Below are 15460 nucleotides of genomic sequence, written 5' to 3'. Positions count from 1 at the left end.
ACGGATCCACCACTCGTGAAATTAAAAATGAGCTCTGTGGTAAAAATGAGCCCCCCCAAGCAAGGAATTATCCCTAAGCATCACATGTCAGCTAATGGTGTAAAACTGATGACATCAGGGCTGGTACAGCCACAATGGAAGTTCGCCGTATCCAGATGGTCCATCGTGGTGGTATTTCACTTGTAAAAGGACCCTTAAGATCCCATCGTATTGGTTGTTTGGAGCTGTATGTCATACCTTAAACAGAAGGTCATTTCAGAGTATGAAATAATTGTGGACACAAGCTGTCCACCGATGTCACCTGGGGCAATATAGTCTAAAAAAGTGTTAGCGAACTAGCCAACACTGCTATCCAAAGGTAAGTAGCTTTGTGGACCTGGGTATCAAACCCACAACCATGTGACCAATAACCCGCAGCTTGTTCTAGTGTCTACAGCAAAGAACTTAATTCAGAGAAAACCACAGAAACTAATTATTTCACCATAGCATTTCTAATAAAAAAGGTTACATACATGCATATATATATATATATATATATATATATATATATATATATATATATATATATATATATACACACATATATAACAGTTTTACTGTTTACTTGTTGAGTCAAAGAACCACTGGCTCTATATAAAACCCTGTATTCAGTATACACTATTACTATTATTGGAGATTGGGCTCCATCTAGTGGTCCAGTTTGTTTATTACATTTTAAACTTCACTTCATGACTGAAAAAATCATGTCTTAAATATAGATGAGATAACAGGTTGTTATAAAAAGAAATGATTAAAAACGTAAAAAATCTCTAGTTTTTTTTCACTTTTTGACATGTGAATCTGGCAACTACCCTTTACACTGTGACAAACCGTCCTGACTAATGAACTAATAGAAATGCTCCAAAAATCTTAACACTATGAGTTTCTCTATGCAACAGCAACTACATGCACCTCACAATACATTTTATGATTAATATTCTTTATTTTTGCCATTTCATAATTTTGAAGCTATATTAAAAGAAAAAGTTAAATAGTTAAAGTTATGTAGTTGCTGCATGCTAATGCATTTCAAGCATAAACTTAAATAACAACTTTACAGGGGAAGGAATTTCAAAAATGGGTTATTCCCAGCCATTTTGGTGCAATTCTATTGGCCCATTTGTGAGAAAACTTTGACAGAACTTAATTCTACCTGAATTTACATGAAAACATTAAAATGCTAGATGCAAAATTTTGTTCCTACATTGACAATTTACTTTATTAATAAACTCTTTAGTTTTATTTATTAAGCATTTGGTAAAATAATTTGAATTTATATATTTTTAAATGATCTAAACCTATAGGTTATGCTGAATTATTTAGTTATTTGACAGTCATAACTCAACAAAAGTGCAAAACATTCTTATATATTCCAAAAAAATTATCATTTTTGGCATGTCCTTCAATAAAGCAGCATGTTTATTTTAATAAAAAAAAATTATTATAAATTGTATTACATTTATTTATTTTTATAAATTTAAAAATGTATTTATTATTATTATTATTTATTTTATTTTATTTTTTTACTTTTTTTGATGTCATTAGGCTTATGATTGTAAACATATCCACATTTATTGAAATGAGCACACAGTAGTTGTGCCAACAGGCTTTAAGCAGAACAACAGCAGTGACCACTCTGAGGTGTTTGAGTGCAAGTTCTACTTAAGGTCACAGTAGAGAGCCTTTTGGTAGACTGTTCCAATGAGAAGCTTCCCTTTGTAGGGTGCAGCCACAGAAGATGCTATGAGCACACTACCATCATCTTCATACACCACCGTGACCACTGGTTCATCAGAATGGATATTCTGAATGCGGATGACCTGCAGGACATAGATAAATGTTATATTTAATACAGCAGATGCGTCTGAACACACAGCCTGAACGGTTGTAGCTTTGATTGTTAAAGACCTCTGAGGTTATGCATCCTTTTGCTTGTAGTGATGTGACATTTGCTTAACTTTGCCAAATTGGCATCATTTTTAGATAATTCTGATACACACTGAGACTAAAATATAGGGGTAACTGCTGTGAATTATTCAATGTTTTGCGAGCAACAACGCAAATGTGAGAGCTCACTTCTACTATGAATAAGGCCAATCAAAAAACATTTCCCATTATTACCCAATTGCTCACTGGTTCTGGCTCATAATGGTGCATAGTGCGTGGACCCTGGTGATTGCCATTTGCTATTTGAAGTCATTTTGCGATTTTGATGCTCAACTTGAAGTTATGACAGCTCATTTCATTGAATGCTGGACTGAACATCTATGCTTGGATCTAGCCTATCATATGATCTTATAGTTAATGAAATGGATTAATAAAATGACTGTCAATTAATGTATGTTCAAGGGCCTTCTTAGGCTTGTGATGCTCTGTGGATCTGCTTTTTTTTTTTTTTTTTTTTTAATTTTCAGTCAAATGTGGCAGAAATCACTTTTTTTATCTGGTTCCACTAAGACATGAAGTGGCCGCTGGATCAGCTCATTGACCAGATTTGGCTTAGTGAGTCTCATGATTGGTTCATTGCACATCATTTCCAAGATCACTTGATTTTCTGAATTTACGAGGCTGGTGAGAAGCCCAAATATAAATAATGCTACCTCCATGCTACAAACACTGAAATGAAGTTGCTAGAAAATAGGTCCACTTCTATACTAGTAGTACAACACCTCCAGCTACTCAAACTGTACTCCACTACTGCCAAAGCAACTTCACCTACCACACTGCATGAAGCTAGCTGGTTGTGTTTGAGTTGCAGATAGTAGAATTATGTCAAATTAGGACATACCAACGAGCCCCTATTGGCCCTATTGACGTTTTTAAGTGCGATCATGGTATTTAAAAAAAAATACAGCAAGTTTTACTACCTCATTCTGAAAATTAAACTTTCATTAGCTCAGTATGATCTGTTTTTGAAGCACCACAAGCACCACAAGGACAAACTATTCTAGTCCTGTGCACTGGGACACAGCTGATCCATCAGCTTGGTTGCAGTTATGCCAACAGTAGAGACAACTGCAAATGTTTGTAAAATTGTAACAGAGGGCAGATAAAACAACATTTATTTTGCCATATTTACATACCTCAGCGCCAGGTGGGTCGTTCGGATCACTGCGCGCAAATTTGAATCCATTTGGGTGGCAGCCTGTCCACAAATCGCCAGTTTCACTATCCACTTCTATGTTGTCACAGAGAGAGCCTAATGCAACATCCTGGGTGAAAAAGGAAACGCAAATATAATTTGCTATCTAGATGAACATTTTTTTTGCCTCCATGACCTCAGGCAGGTGCGCATGTAGGGGGTAAGAGGCTTTGAGGGTGCTAGGCTTACAAAGTAAGCATTTCAGACAGACGCAAGCAATGTACAGGCTTTGCATGTGTCAGGTGATGTTATTATTAATGCTGTCAAAAATAAAAAATCTAATTAATTACACGCTCTGAGATCAATTGAATTAATCTAAATTAATCACATTCTTAACTTTTTGCTATGAAAGTATTTAAAAATGTACAATTCAAATCAATTTCGGCAGATGAGAAAAATCAATGAATGAATACCTGGCATAGACCTAAAGTTCCACATCTCTTTATTTATTTAGATGTGTAAAACCTTGGCTAGCCCTCAGTGACCATCAAAACTGGTCTACAGTCCATATCTATCCATTTTGCAATTGACTTCACAAGTCAGTCACTGGAAGACTTCATCCAGTGCGGCTTGTCAAGGTTGGCTGTTTGCTCTAGCATCAGGAGCTATGCTGGCTTGGACTTTCACATTCAAGGATAAATGCTTAGAGCTGAGGTATTATCTCAGCTATCTGATGGTATGCAAATTCCTTATTGCAGAACCTGCAGAGCACAGTGCTTCAATTCACAGTTCTATCTGGGGATTATTTTTAAAGGTAAATACGGCATTAAGGGGGCCAAGTAGGAACTGTTAACGAAGTCCTGGGTCAAACGTGTTCATTTGATAGTCCTAGTTATTATAGTTAAGTTACTATTACAAACTTCTCTAGCGATACCTGCATAGTGAGTTTGTTGCGCTAAACAACTATGCAAATGTGAGACCCCACAACTATTATAAATAAGCCTTATTAGTGCTCTACTGGCTACACCCCTGGCGCTTGCCGCTTGTGACACTCAACTCTCATAGAAATATAAAAAGAAAACAAAATAATCAGAAATTGGTCAAATTGCTGCTAACAATAATCCTTAAGAAATGAACACTGTTAGAAAGCTGTTAAAGAAAAAAATCCAAATATGAGAATATGAAACTACCTTCAGCTCTTAAAAAATGATGTCATTAGGCTTATGATTGTAAACTTATCCAAATTTATAGAAATGAGCACACAGTAGTTGTGCCAACAGGCTCTAAGCAGAACAACAGCGGTGACCACTCTAAGGTGTTGGAGTGCAAGTTCTACTTAAGGTCACAGTAGAGAGCCTTTTGGTAGACTGTTCCAATGAGAAGCTTCCCTTTGTAGGGTGCAGCCACAGAAGATGCTATGAGCACACCGTGACCACTGGTGGTGAAAGAAATCCAAATATGAGAATATGAAACTACCTTCAGCTCTTAAAAAATGCAGCTATTTTTTCATGTTTAACGTTATCTTACTTCTATATAAAATTCATTCAATCAACAAGCTTAACATAAATGGCATATTTATCATTCAAATGGTAAAGTTCTATCGCTCTGGACCCATGTTTTAGTTCTATGAAAATAATTTACAAAAAAAGAGATTTTATACCTTCATTACTTAATGCTCAGTTAATGCTTAAGTCTCTATATAGGCAACCTTCAAATAAAGAGCACAAACATTGTACTTGGATCTTAGCTAACAGGCTCATTTCTACACACTTTATGTACAAAAATTGACCGTCACTCCATTCGTCTTTTAAGCAATACAAACACTAGAGGGCAGTGTCAAAAGATGCTGACATAAATTAATCCGGAGTACGGACAGAAGGTCATATGTGATCATTAGGGAAACATAAGGGAAACAATGCTAATTCAGATGACTGCATGCATACCTTTACAGGAGATAGTAAATGGTTTTCATGGATCTCCAGCACCTCAATCTTGTGTTTCAAAATATTCGACACATACAAGTACCTGTTCCGAAGAGAGTGTTAAGTCACTTGCTGATGTTTTATGCAATTATTAGGTTAGTGGTTTTTATCCACTACACAACACCAACCACACGACTTTTCTCACAGACTTGCCTTTTGTCAGGGGAGATGTTGATGCCGTTAGTGGACGGATACCCCCCAGCCACAGACTTAACTTCCTCAGGGCTGTAGTAGACAACATCGCACCATGATATGGACAACAGCGGCTCCAAAGTCTTCAGAATGTCATTGGTGAAGTAGTAATCATTGGTGGCATAGAAACTCTCAACTCCCACAGCTACAATGTCGTTCACACTGTGAAAATGAAAAGAAAGAAACATGAGAAAGCTCCAAGGATTCACTCACACACTTCTATCAAGAATAAGTATAGTGTCTGGGGTCTGCAGGAATGCACACATTGATGTTTTGGTCAATATCAGAAATTGTTCATTAAATAAATGAACAGATGGGATTAATCCAGTCCAATCACTGGTCATCCCGTTTTTCTATTAATGCGTTGGTGTTTGAGCTGCATCATGTTAGAGGCTCAAAACCACTGAGGTATTATAAAAGTTCCACAAGCCACTGTATCAGGCATTTATTTGTTCTTCCACACACAAATTCAAGGACGTGCTGGCTAGCATTAATTAATCTTAATTAATCACAGAATATTGTTGTAATTAACACGCTTAAACTTTTTAAATATATTGACACAACTCAACTTCATTCATTTTTAAAGCATCCCTTTGCAACCTCTAAATGGGTTTCCTGCAAGCATCTTAGCCCAAGCGTAATTCTTAAATACACTCTCTCTACAAGTTAAGATGATCCTGAATTACAAAATGGGACATTTTGGGGCTCCCAAATGGCACAGCCATCGAAACCTTGGCTCTGCCATCACAGCTCAATTCCCAGTGATGCTACAGCCATCCCTGGCCAGGGGTCTCAGAGTGCACAATTGGCCTTGCTCCTCTGGGTGCACTGTGGGATAGGGGGAATCCTATTTAGTGAGTGGAGATGAGAGGAAATGACTAAATTGGGAAGAAAATGGAAGTACTTTTTTGCCTTGAGCTGACGGGACAGTTTTACTTTGCACCATGACTATTTTCTTCTGTTATGTTAAAAATGTTAAAGAAGTAGCCTTATAAACAATTAGTAACATGGCCTTATAAAACTGCTGTGTATTAAGGCTAAGAATACCTGGCAAATACTTCAGACAGGCTTCTACCATCACTCACAATGCAGTGTTAGACAGAACCCAGAAAGTCCTAAACAGTCCCCCGGTATTGCCAGGGTGTTTCTAGATTAGGTGATTATGTGATGATTGTTAGGTGGTTGCTATAGTATCCTAAGTGGATGCTGGGTTGTTCCAAGGTGCTATGGTATATCTGGTGGTTGCTAAGGTATCCAAGGCAGCTCAATCAACAGATTATAGGCTATTAAAGACATATCTAATCAAATGCTGCTTGTTAAATAAATAAATAAATAAATAAATAAATAAAGGCTGACCACTGGTGCTGCGTATGTTACTCAAGAATCTCTTAGCAGAGACATACTTTTTCAGCAATTCATGCTTTATCGTCTTGATGTGCAGGAGAGCCTTTTCCTCTTCAGCGAACTTGAATATCTCAATTTGGCAATTGTGGTGGGGGTGATTCACGACAAACAAATATCTGGAGCCATCTGTAAAAAGAATAGTAGAGCATTTCTTTCAAAGCTTTATTTACAGTGTGGGGTGGGTGGTGATTTTTATATAATTTTTTTATTATGAAAAGTTAACAATGCCTTTCTCATCTGTAAACATGCTGATTCCATGAGGGTTGAAAGAGTCGGTGTCAAAATCTCCCTTGATGTGCAGCTCTATTGGATCCAGTCCAGCTTCAAGATTCAGAAGCAGAATCCTTCCAGGAACATCTGGTTGGAATGGCAAGCCTGGATACTTCAAACCCTATGGATGTTGAATAAAAGGAAATGCCAGCTGAACTAGAACGCTTATAAAAGAGGGAAGAGACGGACACAACAAGAACATACAACTATACATTTACAGCTACACCATGGTTGGCATATTTTTCCAAGTCGATCTAGGTATGATTGTCTGCTAAATTACTGCATACCAACCTAAATGTAATCCTGATAGTTAAAGACAAATAAAATGACCAGGAATTGAAAGGGTTAAAAAAAAAAAAAAAACAACAACAACAACAAAAAAAACCGTTGGTAACATACAGTGCTTATGAAAGCAAGTCCGTCTTCGAGTATGGTGATATCCTCAGATCCGAACTCTGTTTAGGCACATAAGAAAGACATGAATGTACAGTTTTCTTCACAAACTGCTGAGTAACCGACTCTTTCAATGTATAAACTGGAACACGGTCAACTCCGACATCTGACTTCCAAGATAAATGGAGAGCAGCATCTACGCGGCTGCATCTAAGCATTTTCCTCCCCAACCAAAGTCATGGAGTTAAATTGCACAGCGTAGTTTAGCCAAAGGCTGCATCTATGCTAAATGGTTGAGTAACCGGAAGCACTGCACACTGCAGTTCAGTTTGAAAGCAGAATAGCAGAAGTTCCCTCACATTTTAGCCTAAAGGCTTAAATAAGGTATATTCCTGCACCTTTAACTTCTTGCTAATTCTATTGGCCCTAAAAAGCATGTCAGGCATCAAACGTCTTGCACGACTGACTTGTTTTCTTGTGCTTTTCTAACACAGCCTACAAGCCATTTTATTAATCATGAAATGAGCTTGCCATGCCAAATCTTCTCTCATGACCTTTGCCTCACTGAAACAATGCAATGTCATGCTCTGACATTGTGTCCCACTTCTTGTTTTCACCTTTTCTCTTACCTATAACACAATCCACCCCATGCTTTGATAAGCAGCTGGCTCACCTGAGGGAGATCACCACCAATTTCTTTCACCTCTGTCCCATGTTACATGTGCAATGTTATTTCACACTGCTAATACAAAACTCCCATGGCTTGCTGTTATTATGCTGGTAGCTGCCAGCAAATAAACCGATGACGTTAAGGTGATATACAGTGTGTTCGGTAACTGCCAGGTTTGGCATCTTACTCACCGATTCCCTTAATCAGCTGACAGTTGGGAAGGTGATTTTGGGTGAGTTCTCTGAAGGCCAGTGATAGATGACTACAACAACAACAACAAAAACAACAAGATAAACAAACAATAGTTTAAATATTTAAAAGGTAACAAGGTTTAAAAGGTATAATGCGCTGTTTGATCACAATTTGACCACAAAATTCTGGACATCCCATATGACTTGGTGACTCTTCCATAATGGTCATACTTGTGCGGGAGGGGTGGTCGCTGCACAGTAGAACAGTGCACCACCACTTCAGAGTCTGCTAATCCTTACTTGATTTGCATTACTAGCAATCAAGGTTTTCCAGATTACAACTTGACCACTGTCCCTGGTTCAGAAGTGACCGAACTCCTTGATTACAGAACCACAGAACCGAGGACACAGTTCCTGGGAAAAAAACATCTGCTAGAAAACATCATAACTTCTTCTGCTTTTGCTGGCATTATTTATTTTCATTTTTAATTAATTTATTATCAATTAAAATTCCATATTTTTTCAAAATTGGGATAGGTTTTGAGGAGTCTGTGAACAAGCCTTTGCATTAATAAGCTAATTATCTCTAGCTAAAACCATGACCTTGACAAACGGTACCCGAGAGCTCAGATCCTTTCGGGTGCCTAAACTTTTGCAGGGTGCTTCTTTCTTTTTCTTTTTTTTTTTTTTCACTTTAAATTTTTTTTTAAAACAAAAATAATACATTAATTAGTGTGCTACATGTATATTTTTTTAATAGTTGATATTTTTTTCTTGCATACTTGCATACTATGCCTTTTTGGAGTTTTTAGAGAGCAGCTCATGCACTACTTACTCTAGCACTAAGCTAGCTAACGTCTCACAGACGTTTTGACCAGGGTTGCCCAAACGTTTGCATGTGGCTGTAGCTAGCTTTATCAATATTATGAATATTAATTAGCTATAATAAAGAATACAGTGTGTACAGAGTACGGAAGGTCTTAGCTAGCTAGCAGTACCAGTGCCACACAATCTAGCTACAGCTGATATAGCTAGTTAGCCAACTAGCACTGGTTACTGGATACTGTCTGCTGACTCCTGGCTACTTAGACCCCCTTAAAAATGACTAACGCGCCCCATGAAGCCGCATGACCTGACGCACGACCTTTGACACAATTCCCCTAGTGCCACATTCGTCTACTGACAGCCTACTGAAAGTGACCAACCTTAATGCAATATATCGTTCCCCGACCAGTGCAGCTAAAGCCACGGCGAGCACAGACAGCAGCAGTACCTTGCCCATGTCGTTCGACTGGTTATTTCCTCAGAGCCGAGCACGGCACGAGCTTTCAAAACATCTACTCATGACGCCACCCAGCCAGGCAGCCGCCCATTGGTGGAAAGGTGAACGTGCACCACGTTATCTGGAATCGAGGGCAATGGTCACTGCTATCATCATAAGGTTTAATAGAGTTTTATACAGATAATGTGTACAAATATTAAATATTATTTTGCATAAAAAATATAGTTTCTATAAAATATTTTTAGTTGTATTTTTGGGCTGAGAAAATAAACAAATGTATATTCATCTATATTCATGTATTCAATTAAACAGGAGGTCTTCAGGAGGTGGCTGTGCATTTGTCAGAGACTGCTGTCTGCACAAGACTTCCCTGCAAGATGCAAACAACTAAACAGGTGGATCTCAAGTTCATCTCCGGACTTGACTGCTGCAGCTCACTCCGTGCCATCAGGCCCCTGCCGCTGATCCACAAAGCTGCAGCCGGACTCTTCCAGATGTTTACCCATCTCACTCCTTTGCTGCGTACCCTTCGCTTGGTCAAAACCCAACCCGTACTAGGAGTCCTCAGAGCTTGAAGTACGGCTCAGCTTGACCCACCCTCTCAGGATGGAATCTTGTTCTGCACAGGTTCGAGGAGTTGTGTATGGATTGGAGATTGTTGCATTAGGGTTACGGGGTGCTCATTTCTGGCAGGGTCGTGGCTCAAAGGTATCTTGAATTTGGGGTCTATTGACACCAAGCACTTTTGTAGGTTGCTTTGCAGAAGAATGGCCAGATTAGAGTTTGCGAGATCTGAGTCGAAGTCTCCAGATCTGAACCCATAAGAAAATCTTGCCCAGCGACAGCCCTGAAACCTAAAAGATCTGAAGATCTTTATAAAGTGGGCAAAAAACCCTGCAGCAGTGTGTGCAAATTTGGTCAAGAACTACAGGAAACGTCTGACCTTTGTAATTGCAAACGCAAATGCTTATTTCATGCAAGAAAATGGAAATTAATTATTTTATAATTCAATTTTATGGATTGTTTTTTTGTTCGGTCTCTCACCATTGAAGTGCACTTATGATAAAAAAAAAAAAAACATTACAGACCTCTCCCTTCTTTGTAGGTGGGAAAATATGCTTATTTTCCCCACTGTGAATGTATGTATACACACACTAAAACATGCATCTCCAAAATGGTGACTTAACAGAGAAGGCAAAAATGTTCTGAAGTTAATGTTAAATAAGAAAATACATTTATTCCAAGTCATTTTCGAGCATTTTTATTTAAATGTACAGGGCAGCAACAGTGTTTAAGAGATGGAGAAAACTAAAAATGGAACAAAATGGAAATAGAGATACATGTTTAGTTATAATATCTATATCTAAACTGTATGGTACAGTAACATGATTTGCATTTAAGGCATTTAGCAGATGCTCTTATCCAGAGCGACTTACAAAAGTGCTTTGCTATTTACCCAAGAAAAACCTCAGCTAGTTAGAATAGAATAGACTAATAGACACTACTAAACACAAGTCAGTAAGGTGACCACTCTGCTATTCGCCCAAGTACTCTCTGAAGAGGTGGGTCTTCAGTCTGCGTTTAAAGACCGCGAGCGACTCGGCCGTTCGGACACCCAGGGGAAGCTCGTTCCACCACTTTGGTGCCAGGACAGAAAAAAAAGCCTGGGCGCTTGTCTTCCGCGGATTTTGAGGGATGACGGGTCGAGCAGAGCCGTACTTGAAGCTGGAAGGGCTCTTGGTGCGGATCGGCTTTTGACCATTACCATCAAGTACAGAGGGGCTGGTCCGTTCTTGGCTTTGTAGGCCAGCATCAGGGTTTTGAATCTGATGTGGGCAGCAGTTACAGGAAGCCAGTGAAGAGAACGCAGCAGTGGAGAGACATGGCTGAATTTAGGAACGTTGAAGACGACCCGTGCCGCTGCATTCTGGATAAGTTGCAGGGGCCTAGTGGTGCGCAGAGGGAGACCAGCCAGAAAAGAGCTGCAGTAGTCAAGTCTGGAAGTGACGAGAGACTGAACGAGCACCTGGGCGACTCTCTAGAGAGGAAGAGTCGAATTCTCTAGATGTTGTACAGGAGAAATCTGCAGGACCGAGTTACGTTTGCAACTGGACTTGAGAACGATAACTGATCATCCATGACTACACCAAGGCTTCGAGCTTCTGTAGAAGGAGTGACCAGTAAGTTCTCAAAGGTGATGGCAAGATCGTTTTTAAGTCCAGCAGTTCCCGGGATGTTCAGCAGCTTCGTCTTGCTGGGGTTGAGTTTGAGGTGGTGGGCCGCCATCCAAGAAGAGACGTCAGCGAGGCATGCTGAGATACGGACAGAAACCTGTGTCAGATGGTGGGAAAGAGAGCATGGAGTTGAGTGTCATCGGCGTAACAGTGGTAAGAGAATCCATGAGAGGATATCACTTTACCAAGAGAGCTAGTGTAGAGTGAGAAAAGAAGAGGACCAAGAACCGAGCCTTGTGGAACGCCTGTGGAGAGACTACAAGGAGCGGACGTGTCGCCCTGCCATGTTACCTGGAATGAGCGTCCCTGCAGGTATGATGCAAACCATCGCCATGCAGAGCCGGTAATTCCAAGGTTGGCAAGGATGGACAGGAGGATCTTGTGGTCCACTGTGTCAAAAGCTGCGGAGAGGTTAAGGAGGATCAGAACCGATGACAGTCTGGCAGCTTTAGCTGCATGGAGCTTCTCTGTAACTGCAATGAGAGCAGTTTTAGTAGAGTGTGCAGCTTTAAAGCCAAACTGGTTAGAGTCCTGTAGATTGTTCAGAGTGAGAAAGAGAGATCATCATTGTAATAACAATATAATTAAAGTTAAATGTGTAATCACTTCAACCACAGTAATGCATTAGGTGGCAGTGAGGCAAGTTTCTAGTCGCTTGTGCGGCGAAAATCACTGAAGCTTTGAAATCACTAATTGCTTTGACATAAATTCACACTGCTCTATGCTTTTTCTCCAACTGTGTTCTCTCACTACAATTTCCAGCATGAACGCTTTAAGCAAACAGGCATGTAACCAGTGGGAATCCCAATGAAAATGGGCAGTTCCCAATAGTAGTTTGCCCACTGGGACATTTAAACAGCCTGGCCTTGCAGCAGTAGTGTAACAGTATAACTAACACACACACACACACACACACACACACACACACACACACACACACACACACACACACACTTAAATGATTAAGATGCAAGAGAGGTGGAGAGATATTCAGCCATAACATTAGCACCACTGACATGTGAAGTCAAATCAAACAGCACACATTCAGAACCAATTAGAGGCTAACGCTAATGCTAATACACACACGCTATAGAAACCCTAATCACACACAGCACATTCACCCACTATAAACCAGTTATTTCACACCAGTAGACCAACAACCACAGATATCAGTCCAGAGTGTGCACGACTACACACACAGACATTGATTAGACTACAGTGTTTGTAAAGGAGCTGGGAGCTGATTGGTCAGGGAGGAGAGTCAGATATTAAACACACTATAAAACATGGAGTTTAGGAAAAGTCTCTACCAAACTAAATCATATCAGTCCAGAATGTCTCATTATAGAAACTGATACTACAAATAAAGGGATTTTACTGAATGTATTAATCAGCAGCTCATCTTATCTAAACTGTGGGGCTGTATTATTTATACAAACACAAAGATCAGCTCGGATCAGATCAGTATTGGCAGATACTCAGCGATATAAAAACCTGGATTAGATCTGGGGCAAAACAACCTGATTGAACCATCCCATCTGCTGTACATTAAATTATGCAGAAATGTTGGGAAATCAGCACATTTAATAACCTTTCTCCTACTTTCAATGTATCAAAATTTATTAACGTATTTTTCAAGTACAGAAGACTTGCGGACTCAAAACCCAATTATACAAGAAGCGACTTCAGCATCTGCCTATTGGCTTCTTCTGTTACAAGTGTCGGAGTCAATGGTTTTATCTTTATGCTTCAGAACTATGAGAACAATCTCAAGTATGTATTAAGAAAACACTGAGACAATAACTACCACGGCTGCAGCTACTTCCCAACTCATTTTCATATTAAACAAGGCCAACACTCCCATGAACTCCTAACCTTGACATAATGCCAGTTCAGTGTGGTCTGTTTAGAAAAAGCAGGGGTCTAGCGTTCCTTTTCCTGCAGCAACATACAGTTTAATAGCAAGGCCTGTACTTCTACTCATCCGTGCAATTCCGTCTAATCAGCCAATGTGTGGCAGCAGTGCAGTGATCAGAATGGAGAAATAATGTGATCTCAGGTCTTTTGAGTGCGACATGATTGTTGGTGTCAGCCCAACAGTCTCACGAGTTTACTTTGCAATAAAGAAAACGCATCCGGAGAGCGGCAGTTCTGCAGAGGTCAACTGAGAATGGCCAGACTGGTTAGAGCTGACAGAAAGGCCACAGTGACTCAGATAACCGCTGTGTACATCATGCACAACATGCCTAACCTTGAGGTGAATGGTCGAACAGCAAAAGGCTGCGCCAGGTCCTGCTTATGGCAGTCAAGAACAGAAAGCTGAGGCTGCAGTGGGCACAGGCTCACCAAATCTGGACAGATACTGGAGAAACGTAGCCTGATCTGCTGAGGCGCACAGATGGCAGGGTCAGAATCTTGCACCAACAGCATGACTCCATGGACCCAACCTGCCTTGAGTAAACAGTCCAAGCTGGTGGAGGTGGTGTAATAGCGTGGGGGTGTTTTCTTGGTACACTTCGGGCTTCTTAAAGCCAACAAAACGTCTCTTGAATGCATAAGCCTATTTGAGTAATGTGGTTGACCATGCGCATCCCTTTAAGACCACAATTTACCCAACTTCTGACGGCAACGTCCAACATGATAATTCACCAGGTCACAAAGCAAAGTAGTCTCAAACTGGTTTCATAAACCTGACAGTGAGTTAACTGCTCTCCAGTGGCCTTTCCAGACACCAGATCTGAATCCAGAAGAATAACTTTGGGATGTGGTAGAACTGGGGATTTGCAGCATGAAAGAGCTGCTGAAAAAATTTGGCAATTGTGTCATTAAGAAGAGTCAATATGGACCGCAAAGTCCATGTTTACAGATTTTCAGTGTGGAAATACGTGAACAAGAGATGTCTGCTTTGCTGTTGAGATCTTAGCCTTGGTGTTACCTGGGTTTTTAATCAATAAAAACTCATAGTATTACTCACAACCCTGATAACAGCGACTGACTCAAGCTATCCCCCACCTCATGTTGAGTGGACACTTTCAGAGTAGGGGTGGGGTGTCTTAACAACCCTCCTTCCAGATCAAAGGCATGGACTACCTCACCATCCATACTTCTGAACACCGCAGGTAGGTGTGGTGCCTTAGTCAAGGCTTAAAGAAACCTGCCACACCGGTCATGCAAAGTGCACACGCAGCTTCTTGTAACATACCTCTAGTTTCTGTGTGAAAGTAGCCTGGAGTTGAATTTGCTGAGACCTACGTTTCTTCTTTTTTCGCACGAAAGGCCGCAGTCACACGCCAATATTAAAAAGATCCGCCCTGAAATAGGTTACTGACTGCATATCTGAGGAGAGGACATGTGACAATGTGAAAAATAGACTCCTTTTCCCCATGGAAACGAACTGGAGGAATGCAGAAATAGCTCCTCTCTTCTATCAGGCAAGCACTGTGTCCTGTGCTCCAGTTTTGCCAATGCTTTTTTTTTTTTTTTTACACCAATAAAAGTGTAGCGCTGGGCAATTTAACAGTGGCAAAAAGTACTCTGCTGTATCTAGAAGCCTATGCAAAAGGTTTTCCACCGATCTGAAGAAGGCTTGTATTCCATCATTATCATGATAGATGATAATGCCAGTCACAGTATCCTATAACGAAGTATACAGTTAAATTGGTTGTGGGAGTCTTTTGCTTTACCTCTCATTGGGATGCAGTGACAGCCATCACTTATTATT

At 40.1% G+C, this 15460-nt stretch overlaps 1 protein-coding gene across 1 annotated transcript; it reads right to left on the bottom strand.

Annotated features, from left to right (window-relative positions):
* Positions 1 to 1592: 1592 nt before the first annotated feature.
* LOC140556457 (serum paraoxonase/arylesterase 2-like) lies at positions 1593 to 9657 on the bottom strand. Its single transcript, XM_072680411.1, has 9 exons — positions 9429 to 9657; positions 8224 to 8294; positions 7369 to 7424; positions 6928 to 7090; positions 6699 to 6825; positions 5257 to 5457; positions 5065 to 5146; positions 3123 to 3251; positions 1593 to 1859 (listed from the first exon to the last, which is right to left on the bottom strand). The coding sequence occupies exons 1-9, from the start codon at positions 9503 to 9505 to the stop codon at positions 1698 to 1700; spliced, it is 1068 nt and encodes a 355-aa protein (XP_072536512.1). The 5' UTR covers positions 9506 to 9657; the 3' UTR covers positions 1593 to 1697.
* Between the last annotated feature and the right edge of the window lie 5803 nt (positions 9658 to 15460).

Source organism: Salminus brasiliensis, chromosome 5 (genome assembly GCF_030463535.1).
Source record: "Salminus brasiliensis chromosome 5, fSalBra1.hap2, whole genome shotgun sequence".
Lineage (NCBI taxonomy): Eukaryota > Metazoa > Chordata > Actinopteri > Characiformes > Bryconidae > Salminus > Salminus brasiliensis.
The sequence above is the reverse complement of the archived record's forward strand: the minus strand, read 5'-3'. Positions and strand labels throughout refer to the sequence as shown.